Source organism: Lonchura striata, chromosome 5 (genome assembly GCF_050655825.1).
Source record: "Lonchura striata isolate lonStrDom1 chromosome 5, ASM5065582v1, whole genome shotgun sequence".
NCBI classification, from domain to species: Eukaryota; Metazoa; Chordata; class Aves; order Passeriformes; family Estrildidae; genus Lonchura; species Lonchura striata.
The window spans coordinates 12345145-12357441 of record NC_140707.1 but is presented as its reverse complement, the minus strand read 5'-3'; the positions used below and the strand labels follow the sequence as shown (position 1 = coordinate 12357441).

Genomic DNA, 12297 nt, shown 5'->3' with positions numbered 1-12297 from the left:
AGAAAGATACAGTACGTAAGCCACTTGATCTGGAGCTCATCAAAACTGATAGAATAACTCCTGATCTCACTCCTAAATTTATCCTTGGAGCATCCTTTATCCAACAACTCACAAAACCAGGCATTCCCATTGAGCCAGAAGATGTTGAGGACAGAACTGAAGTCACAGAGAGTTGCTGGTTCACACATCTCACTGTGTTCTTAAATGAGTCTGTACCTCATTCAGAGTCTGTACCTCATCACTGCCCATCAGCTAAGCCAACCTGACTTGCTCTTAACTAAATGCATTGCAGTAATTGGTATGTTGTGCTTATACCGAAATGGGAAAGGCTCTTGCAAGTTTGAATCATGCTATACTTTATTTATGCTGAAAATATTTCGAAATAACATGTTGGTGTAACATGTTGCATTCCTCTGCTGTGCAAGCCAGAAGAGAAATTATTGAATTTTTACAGTTATTGAATACAGATCATGCAAAGTCTGTTTAGAAAAAAAAGGAAACTGAAGCTCTAATCTAGTCATTTGCCCAGTAATCTGTTCAATGTTTCAACATTGTAGCTCTCTGAAGTTTTTAAAACAGTCATATTTGAATAAATCTATATATAGTAAAACTAGTAAAGAGCTGAGTCATGTTTGACTCTCCGAAATGGCATTTCTGTCTCATACAGGCACTTATTAGAGGCCCAGGCTTGACAAACTTTAGTAATGAAGTGATGACAAGCTTTAGCCCACACTTCTTGTAATTATTTTTCCTCTCTTGAAATTTACTAAAAATTTCATTAAGGAAAAAAATACTCCCAGCCCCTTTCAGAAGCCAATTTAATGAGTCTCCTAATACTCCTCTTTGCTCTTTACAGTAGATTTGTAGGGCTTTCCTATCCTGTTTGGGGTCAAACTTGCTGTGCAGGTATGGTTGGTATTGCATTGCACTGGTGTTTTCTCCCTTGGTGGCTTGTGAATCCAGAGAGTGAGCATGGGTGTCCATGGGCTTGAGATGAACCTGGGCCAGCTCATCACAGAGAAAATCCCTGGGGAGTAACCAAATACTTAGAAAAGGCTTCTGATATTTAATATGTTCTGTCATCCCGTCCCTTCCTGCCATGTGCTCAGCCCCCAGCTGAAGCTCAGCATGAAGAAGCAATCTTCACAAAAAGGAAGATTCTTAGCAGCAGATTGCCTGTGGCTCAAACCTGCACCTGCAGTGCCACTTTCCATATGGCTCATTCCAGTTCCTGGTGTCCAGCCTGATTTCAAGGCTTTCTGCCTAACACTTCTCCTCTGTTTCATAAGAGCTCGTCCTCAGAGACACTTGGAAATTTGGGGCTGTGCAGAATCCAGCTGCACAGACTACTTGTGTGAGACCTAGACAAAGTTCACTGAATTAATGGGGGTTCATGCAAACTTTTCATACAAAGGCTGGTTTAAAAAAAAAAAAATCCAAAGTTTGCCTGTAGAATATTCAACTGTCCACAAATAACCATGCTGGACTTCCTAAGTGCTATTCCAGATTTTTGATTTACTACAAAAATATCTTTAAGGCCTTTGTCCTCTGATGCTTCCTTTGTGTTCCAACCTGCAGTAAAACTCCCCCCACAAAACTGATCAATAAAATTGTTCAATCAGATGTCTAACTGTTCTCTCCTAAGCCTACTTGACCTTTTGAAATTCAAAAATTGCCAAAGTGCCATGTTAATTATAGATACTTTAAGCAGTATAACCAATTCAGCTGATGATAAAATTTAACATGCTCTGAACTCACTTTGCTGATTCTGTGCACCCTCAGACTGGGAAGGGATTGCTTGCAAATGTTTCAGGTTCCCGTTGTTGTGCCCCAGAAAGTCTGTGTGTTTGCAGTGTTCTGCTCAGCAAGGACACTGCTTTTGCACCGATTTTGTATTTTAGAAGGGGAGCTCAGGCATCAGAAAATTAATTACATGCATAAGACCACATGAGAAACCTATGGAGAAGCAGAAATGTGAAACCAAATAGGAAAGTCCTCTCTTTCTGCTGGTCATTCTGGATTTCTCCTGACAATTCTTTCCATTTTCTACTCGCTTCCATCTCATTTTGGACACCAGTGTCCCAGGAGATAGTGTAACTTTATCTCTTTCTTTTGTAAAACACTGAAGCTCTTAAAGTGGTCAGGATTAATCCCATGACTTTACAAAAAATATGCAATCTTGGACAGCTAGGGAGGAAGCCAACAGAATAATACAGCATTGTGTTATCAAAACAGTTCCTGCTCCAAGACATTCTGTGTATTTAGGCTGCAGTAACCACATGGCACAAAAACACCCCAGGGAAGAAAGGGAAGGGAGCTGTGACAGGCAGATTGACACCAGTGGTGGGTTTTCCCTGGGAATCTCCAGGACAATCAGTAGTGCTCCCACATTTAACACAAGGGATCACCTTACCAGCCTCTTCATGTCACACCTCCCTTGTTTTTCAGAGGACCTCGGGTTTCCTGGGAAAATGAGTACCTTGGATGTTCATGATAAGGGAGATGTTCTCAAAAGCATTGCACTTTTATCTGAGGTCTTGTCCCATGGTGGGGGGAAAGCTCTAGTACAACATATGCTAATTTGGATATGAGGGAGATGCTAGAGTATTTGGGAAATAAGAAATATGTCATAAATAACTCCAAATCTGAAGAAATGAGATGCCTGGGAAGTGAAAGCCCAAGTCAAGAAGACTTGAGTGACTATTTGGAAAAGAACCTACATTTTTGAGACCAGTTCTGCAGCAGGTCAAGCTTTAAGGCTTGGCATATTTGGAGGCAAATTATTATCATCTAACTTCAGTATTGCAGTTCTAAATTTCAGATTTTAATGACTCAGTAAAGTCCCTAAGTTTGAATATTGTTATGTTTGTTTTGTCAAAATTCTCACAGCTGTTGGCTAAGTTCTGTCTATCCCACCCTGTTTGGTTTGAGGGGTTTTTTGGGTGTTGGTTTGGGGTTTCTTGTTGTTTCTTTGTCTTATTGTGCTGGAGCAGGCTGCTTCTCCTCCAGACCTTGTAACGCTTCCTAAATTATTGATATCAACCAAAGGGGAGGACCAAGGGAGCTCTCTCTTATTCCCAGAACAGCTGAGAGAAGAAAGGGAGTGTGTAACTCCTCATGTTTCCAGCCCTGCCCGGCTGCAAGGTTTGCCCTCTGCATACAGTGGAATTTGATTTCTCTGCTGGCCTGACTGCAGGGTAGTTACTGCAAACTTTTGGCTGCACAGGGAAAAGCAAGGTGGGGAGTTTCCTCATTAAAAGAAGCAGTGGCTGATGCTCCCCACACCTGGGAAGGGCTGGAAAGATGAGCAAGACCTGCATCCCAAAAAGGATGGCAGGACCCAAGTCTGCTCCACTGAGCCCTCTGAGCTTGCAGCACAAGGACTTCTAAAGTTCTTGGGTGCTTCTAAAACTGAGATTGATGGAAAAAATAAATCAGAATTTCTGCCTCAAATTACTTGGATTTGCTTCTATTGCTTTACTGTCTCAGATGGACACATTTCATGGATCCTGAGTTTAAATTAGGGCTGAAGGCAAAAGTCCTACTTCAGTCCTGGGACCCAGAGCAAGGCAAAGAAGAAACATCTTCACTGGGAGAAGGGGAGGAGATTTTAATCTGAATACACCTAGAAAGCCAACTGTTGCCTTGTAGATACAAAGAAAAACTAGCCCTGTTAGCTTTAAATAATGTACATTTCCAAGATGCCCAGCTGTTAATCATTAACCCTGTAGCAGGTTGAAGCACAGACACAGATGTTCCAAAAGTGGTTTTATTTTCTGAATTAAAGAGAATGAAGCTACGCATTAGACAAATTAAGAAGAAATTCAAATATTTACACCCAGTTGAAACAAGATGCTGGAGAAACAGGCATGATAAAATTGCTGCAATTAAATGTAATTTAATTTATAATTCTGAAAGCATGTTTCTTCCAAAGGCAGACTTTGAGTTTTCCTTATGGAGTGTATTGTTGTGATGTACAGATTTTCCTGACTTCTTATGGCATTTTAATCAACAGCCCTATGATGTGATAATATTCCTAAAGCAGAAAAATAAGTGACATTTGTTTAGACATAATTAATGTAATATTTATGTTGCATGAGGCCGTGTGATAAAGCCTTGTTCTCTTAGTCCATTTGCTTCTGATTACATTTGTGATTTTTTTATATGACCAGACATTCTGACGCCAACTATTTTACACTGAGCAGATGTCATGTAGTAAAAATGGGTGCCAGATGCTACAAGCCACATAAGGGTAATTTGTTTAAGAGCTGGCTCAGACTTTGTGCATTCAATTACACTGTATAGTGAGCCTTATACAATCATTTGGGTAACATGGCTAACTTCAGATATACATTTTAATGAATGTTGAGTGCATTCAGAACAGCGTGCTACATGCAGGGTGCTCAAGGAATTAATTTATTTGTTTGTAGTACCTAAAAAAATATAATAAAATATATAGCCAGACAGTTTTTGACAAGGATCAAAAATTTAATTAGTGTTGTCAGCTGAATTTCCAAATTGTCTAGGTGCTGCTGATTAGAAGTCAGGGCAGGTGCAAAGTGTCTGTTTAAGTTAAAGAACAGAATTTTTTGCTTCATTGACCGTTTTGTTATTGTGTTTTAGGATATGAATACCTACCTATCAGAAAACAAGCCATTGAGTATTCTACTTCATCCTCTGATGAGGAATTTGAATCCAAGCCTTCATTAACACACAAGGTAATCTTGAGTTGGAAATAGAAAGGTATTTCCTTAGTTGGGTTGTACTTAAAATTCATCATATGATTTTGATCTAAAACACGCAGCAATTCCTCGAAGTGGAAGTGGAACGTTGGAGGTTGCATGTCATGGAGATAAAATGCATTAAGACAGATGAACATCAACATTTCTTTTACCTCTTTGGACTTTTAATTTCCCCTGGTTATACCAGTGCTGACAGAGGAGGCCTTAATCTGACAAACAGAAATGTTTCACTGAAACTGCTTTGAAGCTGATTCTTAAGTGGCACTAATATGTAGCCCAACAAGCAAACTATTGAAAAAAATAAACAGATGCAGATTTCCTCTGGGGGAATACAGACTCATGTGAGAAGTGCTGCAGAAAAGCATTCTGTGGCTCACACACTTGTGCTGGTTAGGATAAAGTCACCCCCAGGCCCTGTACCCCAAAAGGGCTGACTGCAGGAGCAGGAGGCAGGGGGCTGCAGCACCCTGAACGTTCCACACCCAGCTCTGACGTGAGGAAACACAGCTTTTGTTGTCTGAACAGCTCATCAGAAATGTGTTTATCTCTTTCCTGTGCAGAATATCAGCAAATGTAATTAATAGTATGAGGCGGCCTTTTAATTTGCTGCCTTTGGGGGGTGGAGGGAAGAGGAAGGAAAGCAAACTACTGAAAAAGACTGAAAGATATGAAAGCCAAGTGGGACTTTGAATGGAAAAAGAGCCAAAGCACAGCGATGTGTTGCAACACGTGTCCCCAGTGGCTCTGTGTCAGGATGTGCTGAGATAGCAGGATTCTTCATTCATCTTTCCTGTTACAGGAAAGACAATCTGTAGTAGAATAATGTTACGGTGAATTAAAAAAGGTTCAAATAAAATAAAGAAAAGGAGGGAGACATGGGTGCAAACTGGATAGAAGTGGCCCCCAGTAGTTTAGGCAGTCATGGGGAGGGAGGGACCAGGCAGGGAGAACGCAGAGCTCCAGGAAAGCTGCCAGAAATGGGAAGAAGGATCAGCTGTTGCACATGGGCATTAGCAGTGATTCAGTTCTGATGCACATTCCCCACTTGGTGTGCTTCTTTCAGCTGCCTTCTACCATCCCTTTTCATGCCAGTTCTGGCTGCTATTTTGCCAGTGCCAACATTTGTATCTGGCAAAACTTGGTGGGAAAAAATTTAGGGACTTCCTGGTTGGTTAATTTTTTAAAATTTTGTCCAGTCTATGGTGCTCATATATCCTGCCTCCTTAAAAATGCCTGCCCTAACCACAGCCTTGAAGCACTTCAGGACAGCTTAGGTCAAAGGGAAGGTGGAGAAATGGCAGGTGATTCCCTGCCCAGCCCTGCAGCATGTGCTGCAACAAGTGCCCTGGGGAAAAGCAAAAATCTCTGTAATGCAGCTCAGAAATGGCATTAGGGAATGTTTCATAGGGCTTCAAGTAGTATCCCATGATGTGAATTTACCACTTTATAGCTATAGCAATGGAAATGGGTTAAATTTCCTTAAACTGGTGTTTTCTCCAGCCTGTGTATGACCATGTATAGTGGGATGTTGTATACAGGCAGCTTTGTGATTTGGAAATGTTTTATCAATGCTCACTTAGGGTTGCCTTAGGAGCTTGTAATGCATGTAAATGTTCCTACAGGGCTGTTTCCCTTTTGCCCCAGCAGCCTGCAGCAGCTCACCCTGCTCTGGGCAGGGGATGGGGTCAGACTGTCCCCAGGGGTCAGTCCCAACCTCAGTGTGTTTCTGGGGGAGCTTTGAGGAAAGCTGCAATGGCATATTTATGCTTTGATTGCCTTTTTCTTTCCCTCTGTGTCTTTTATAGGCAAAAAGGGCTTTCAGAAAGAGAAGGAAGCTGGAGAAGGAGACAAAGCAGCTGATTAAACAAGAGGAGCTGAAGAGGCTTCACAAAGCACAGGTGAAAATGTAGCTCGCAGATGTCCCCTTTGTCTCCCAAGAGTGACTCGTGAGGATGGGGGTACCCAAAACGGGCCCTGCACCTCCCCTCACTCCTCAGTGTGGCTCACTGCCCTCTGTGCTGCAAACCCCCAGCCAGCAGCAGCAGGAAGGTGTGTGTGGCAGGGCCCTGCATCTCTCTGGGGGACAAACCCGTGTCAGATCATCATAATTACCATCATAATTTTGCAAATGTGCATGAAGAGCAAGAGGGAATAGTGACTGGCAATAAGAGAAGGGAACTGAAGAGGGAACGAAAGGGGAAATAGCATCAACTCCGTAGAATGTAAGAAACTCAGCCATTACCTCTGTGCATTACAGGAGGATACAAAAATACAGTGATGGCTTTTGTTCTCTCCTTGCTACAACAACGAAAGTGAATCATTTTTTCCCTTAATGATGGAAAGTCACTTCATTTTATACAGGCCCTGCTATTCAGAAAATGCTAGGAAAGCTCTGGACTCTACTGATGTGCTATTATTTCCAATTGCAGTTTAAGATTTGTAAATGCACTTCTGCACAATTTGATCTCAGATGTACCATATTTAATACATGGAAAGAGAAGCTGTGTCTTAGTTTTTTATCTGAGAATTGTAAATTATCTCCAGGTAATATTTTGTGACTACTCTTGTTTTAATGCTTTGTGGAGACAATGAAGTCCAAACTTTTTGAATCATCTTTCGTAATTGTTAGGCTGTTGCTGAGGGCTTGGCTTGGAATGCCCTAATACAGCCTGAAATGTGAACTGCTGAGCATCTGTCTTTGACATTTCAACCTTTTAAGGTGTTTCATGCTTTTTATCCCCCCCACACCTCTAAAAGTTTTATTTCAAAGGGAATGGACAATGGATGTAGAAATCCTTCCTGAAGTGCTACTGAATTGTCACATCTACTAGACCCTTTTCTTTCTGGGTAAAAAGCTGGTGAAATATGAAAGCAAACCAAACAAAATCCCATGGACCATCAAATAGCTAGCAGAGCTTTCCAGCTGTAAACCTTCCCTATTTATATGAGCTTTACTAATGTAATATCTCGGAATATGTCTCCGAATATGAAAGTATTGATTTTTTACATGTTGTGAGACACAGAAATGTTATGATTTCTTTTTTACAGTGGGAGAGCTAAAACTCAGAAAAAACTGAGGTTATTTTGGTGCCTGTGATACTAACATAAAATTGTGACAGATACCCAGTGGCACATTTAAATTGTTTAGGTGCCTGGTACACTCAAAGAGTTGGCAAGAGCCATGACTTCTCTGAGACCTTTCCAAGCTGTTTCTCTAAGCACTGAGACCATCTTTTGTCTCGGAATTTTTTTGTCTGTAGCTTTTCTATCATTACATTTTTTCAGGCAATCCAGCGCCAGCTGGAAGAACTGGAGGAAAGACAAAGAACTTTGGAGATTTTTGGTGTCGAACTGGAGAGAGAACTAAGAGGAGAAGCAGGTACACAAAGCAGTTTGCTTGTTTAGTGGTGGGATTTTTAACCTGTTCCAAAGCAGAAGGTTTAATGGTTGTCATGGAAATAGTTTGGTGCAAAGTCTGAAAAGGAACAATAACTGGAAGGACAAAAATTATTGATAAACCTTTTTCTCAAACTCTGTTAGCTCAAGCACCTTTACATCAAATGCTTTAAATTTTCTCTTGGTTATCACAGATTTGGAATTATTGACGATGCTATTGAACATGAATTTGCATTTACCCCAACTCTGCCCCCCTCTCCTTTTTTTTTTTTTTTTTTTTAATTTAAAAATCCTGAGCTTAATTTCATCTTGTGGAGGGAACCAGTGAGGTTTCCAGGAGCTGTATCTCAGTTACCAAGCCAGCAGCAGCCCATGCCTAGTAACGGAGTCTTTAATGACTTTCCTGGAGTGTGAAATGCCATTAATATGATTAGAGCCAGTGGCCATGCTATAGCAACAGCAGCCTGCAGGCACACACACAGAGCCCAGCTTTTCCCCCAGGGGCAGGCAATGACAGGGGTGTCCCCTGGCCCCAGCTAGAGGCGAGGTTTCCCTCACCTGAGCCAACACTCCCAAGCACCCAGGGCTGTGGGATCCTGCCCCTGGCACTGCTCCCCAGCACACACGGGGTGAAGCAGAGGTTCAGGACCCCCGGGCGCTCCTGCCAGGCTCAGAATGGGGCTGGGAGTGTCAACCATGCCCATAAGGGACTTCAGAGGGGGCTGTGGGTCTGTGCTGAAGGGACTGACAGACTGAATGCAAATGTGTCTTTATTTACCTCCACTTCAGAAAAGTGACCCTCGTGTTTTCCTGATAGGCAGTTGCACAACATGGAAAACCCAGATATGTTTTGGCACCTGATCTTGTTGTTGTCTTAACCAGGCAATCCAGTCCAACCCCTCCACGCTGGCCTATTTAATGCTGTACTTCACAGCAGCTTTCACCCCTATCCTGACACTGCACTAATCAGTTCACCAAGAGGGCATTCACCCAACCTTTTGTATTTATTAACTGATTTCCTAGAATTGATCGTCTCTTAGTCTAGTCCAAATTTTATTTAAAAATTTATCATCTATTTTTCTTAAATGAAATCATAATCCTTTATCAAACAGCACCCCCCTTACTACCTGTGAGGAAGTCTGCTAAAAAGGCTGTTAGAATTTATAGAGTTAGATTTTTTCTTCTGATTTGAATAAAGGTGGTTGTTTTTTGTAAATATAGAGGGATGAGAAGCTTCTAGCTCTTGGGATAGACACGGAATACCAGGATAAATGGCCTAGAGCCACTTCTTGTTGTTGCTGTTTTGACAATCGCATTTGCTAAGGAAGGCTGCCTGCCAAGAGATCGATGCTTCTCATTCTCTTACCATCCCTGGTAATTGGATTGCCCTCATTAAGGTGAAAGTACTGTTTTTTTTCTCCCTGTTGATTGTTTGTGTGTAGGTGGCCCATTACAAATAGGGCAGATACTGAAACGTAGGATGTTACTGTCTCTCAATAACTCTTCTGGTGCAAAAGCACAAAACCATGAGCTTCCCAGACAAAATGTGAGTGCTTTGTTGCTCATAATAACATATGTGTAATGATGCAGGATTTGGCGAGTTTAATATTCTGTTCAAGCTTCCTAAAAATAATGAGCATTATTTTTTAATGAATGACCAGTGTTTATTAGGTTAAGTTGTATTTAAGCAGGTCTGCGCTTATGCAATTCAAGTGATTTAATAGGTATTATTAAGGTAATTAGAAAACGATCACAGTTCAGCAATAATATTGAGCTACAAAGGTTGTGAATAACCAGATTTAGAGGCAGGCCTGCAAACACCAGTTTTCAGTGACATTTACGCAACTCTCCTCTAATAATTCTGTAAGCCTGGGATGAATGGCCTCTTTGTTAGGGGGAGTTATTCATTAGCTCCTCAACTGAATTAGAAGAGAACATGCGTGGGTGCGAAACAACTGCCATGAAGACTGATGAGCAAAATGAGGTTTTGATGATCTCGTAATTGTAGTGACAATAATTCATGCATTAGGAAAAAAACCCACAAACTCTCAAAAAACACTCCCAAAAAATGAGAAGAAATAATATCAGTCCTATGAATAATTTTTCATGCTCGTTATTTCCTTTATTCTGCTTCAAAATACCAAATAATAAATCATTGATGTACCGTTGCTTTGTTTTCCACTGACATTTGTGAAGGCTTATGGTGAGCTTCTGCCTACAAGAAAATACAGAAATAAAAATCTCAAAACATGTTTTCCACTGAAATTAGCATAAGGTCTCAGTTGACTAAACAAGTCATGAACAATAATGGTAAAGAAGAAAACCTACATTGAGAGAACATTAGGAAATGTCTCCATGCTTTGGAAAGTGAATAAATATCTGCACATGTTGTAGCTAATTTTTGATTTCACAAAAAACACATCCGAGGTGTCTCAGAATTTTCAAAAGAGTCGAAAGAAATCAGTTGCAAGCCTGTAGAAATAAGGAATATGAGGTTTAACTGTACCTAAAAAGGTGCAAACTGGCCAGGATCCCATTACTGTGTGATGACTGTAAGAAGTGACAGTGAAGCATCAGTCTGGAGAAGAGAAGGTTCAGGTTTTGAGAAGAGTGTTCAGTAAATACTCCTTCACAGCCTATACAATTCCCTCAAAAATGATGTAAATAGAAATACCTATGATGTAATTAGAAGAATGTCTGACTTACAAATGGATCTCAGTTAGAGTAGACTCGGGTAAAGCAGGAGGAAAGGTTTGCTTTAGCAAAGCTGTAGAGAAAAGCCAACATGGCTCACAAAACAAACTCACAAACTGTTTTCCCTCTGGCCTATAAAAAAGATCTGTCAAAATGCATCATCCAAAATGCTTCTTTGGTTTGTTCTGTTCTTGGAAGGCATCAAGCACTCCATCAGACGTAAATAAGTATTAACATTGCTAGTAACAAACATTTGAAAAGCTCAGGGAAAAAATGCCAGTGGGAGCACTTAGGGGGCATTCTGTGGGATGGAGGAGGAGGCAAAACAAGGGCTACTTTTGTTTCATCTTTTTGTGGATTTTATGAAAATGAATTTTTTTTTTTTTGCAAAGTGCATTATCTTTGCTTACCTCAATCAACCTACAATACACAGTCTTTTATTAGAGATACAGAGTTTTTAAAGTGTAAAGGAGGAAGTTTAAAATAAAGAATATTTCTGCCTAAGCAAGGAAACAAGGCAAACGGAACAGTAAACTTTTGTGTCTGTGCTGCACTTATGCATAACAGCAATTGCAGTGTTTTTACTGACAGTAAAATAGATCAAATTTTGATGATGCCGCCGTTTCCTATGGTGGTGTTCAAAGACCTAAGGTTCTGAATACTAATACTGCATCCCTGAATTGGATGGGTGAGAAACTGGCATGTTCCAGCAAGGAGCACTCCTGCACTCACTCTGGAAATACTCTTTATCACCACTTGCTGACCTGGAAGATCCCACAGTAACACATCCATTACTGCCAAGTTCTAATGGAATCAGGCAGGAATTGAAGAGAGATTGCTCTGCCTTCTCCCACTGTTTATCCTCCTGTTTCATGGTAATTTCCAGCTGGGGTCAAGTCCTGATGACAACTGTAGACCTGCCCCCATGCCAGCGTGACTCCTGTCCTTGGTAACTCCTCTGATGCTGGCAGGAGGTGCCCTGGGTTCCCTGGGATGGTGGTGTCTGGTGAAGGCATGCAAAGGGGCTGGTGATCCCAGACACCCAGCAATTCCCCTTGGCTTAGGCAGGTGGCTAAAGGGCTTCATTGGGTGATGCCCAAGAAGGTGGGCTTTGAGCTGCTGCTTTAGCGTGGAGTCCAAACCCTGGCTCTGAGTGAGGGGCAGCTGAAGCTGTAGAGACAAGAAGGTAACTTGTTGAAGCACATTTAAAAATGACAACAGGACGGCATCAGGAACACTGCTGAACTGCCCAGGGCTCTGGCTGTCTCTCCCCTTGGCCATCTAGTTTAATGATACTCTTGTAATTGGTGTCTCTGGAGTTTTAACTGGAGACCTTTTGAGTTCAGTTTCAGTGCTTTCAGTCATATAAAATAGAGGCGCAGTTCATCTTAAAGTAGAAGAAATCGTGTAAGCTTCCATCTACAGAAAACATCCAGGCTGGTTTGTGGGGATTTTACTCTTGGTT

The 12297-nt window shown here is 41.4% G+C and overlaps 1 protein-coding gene across 10 annotated transcripts in view; it reads left to right on the top strand.

Moving 5' to 3' along the window:
- MICAL2 (microtubule associated monooxygenase, calponin and LIM domain containing 2) overlaps positions 1-12297 on the top strand; it is a 119563-nt gene that overhangs the window by 100627 nt on the left and 6639 nt on the right. For all 10 annotated transcript variants that reach the window (XM_085579743.1, XM_085579750.1, XM_085579747.1 and 7 more), the window contains 3 exons: positions 4624-4718; positions 6548-6640; positions 8028-8121. In XM_085579743.1, the coding sequence (XP_085435869.1) occupies positions 4624-4718; positions 6548-6640; positions 8028-8121 (282 nt within the window). The remainder of the gene's footprint in view (positions 1-4623; positions 4719-6547; positions 6641-8027; positions 8122-12297) is intronic.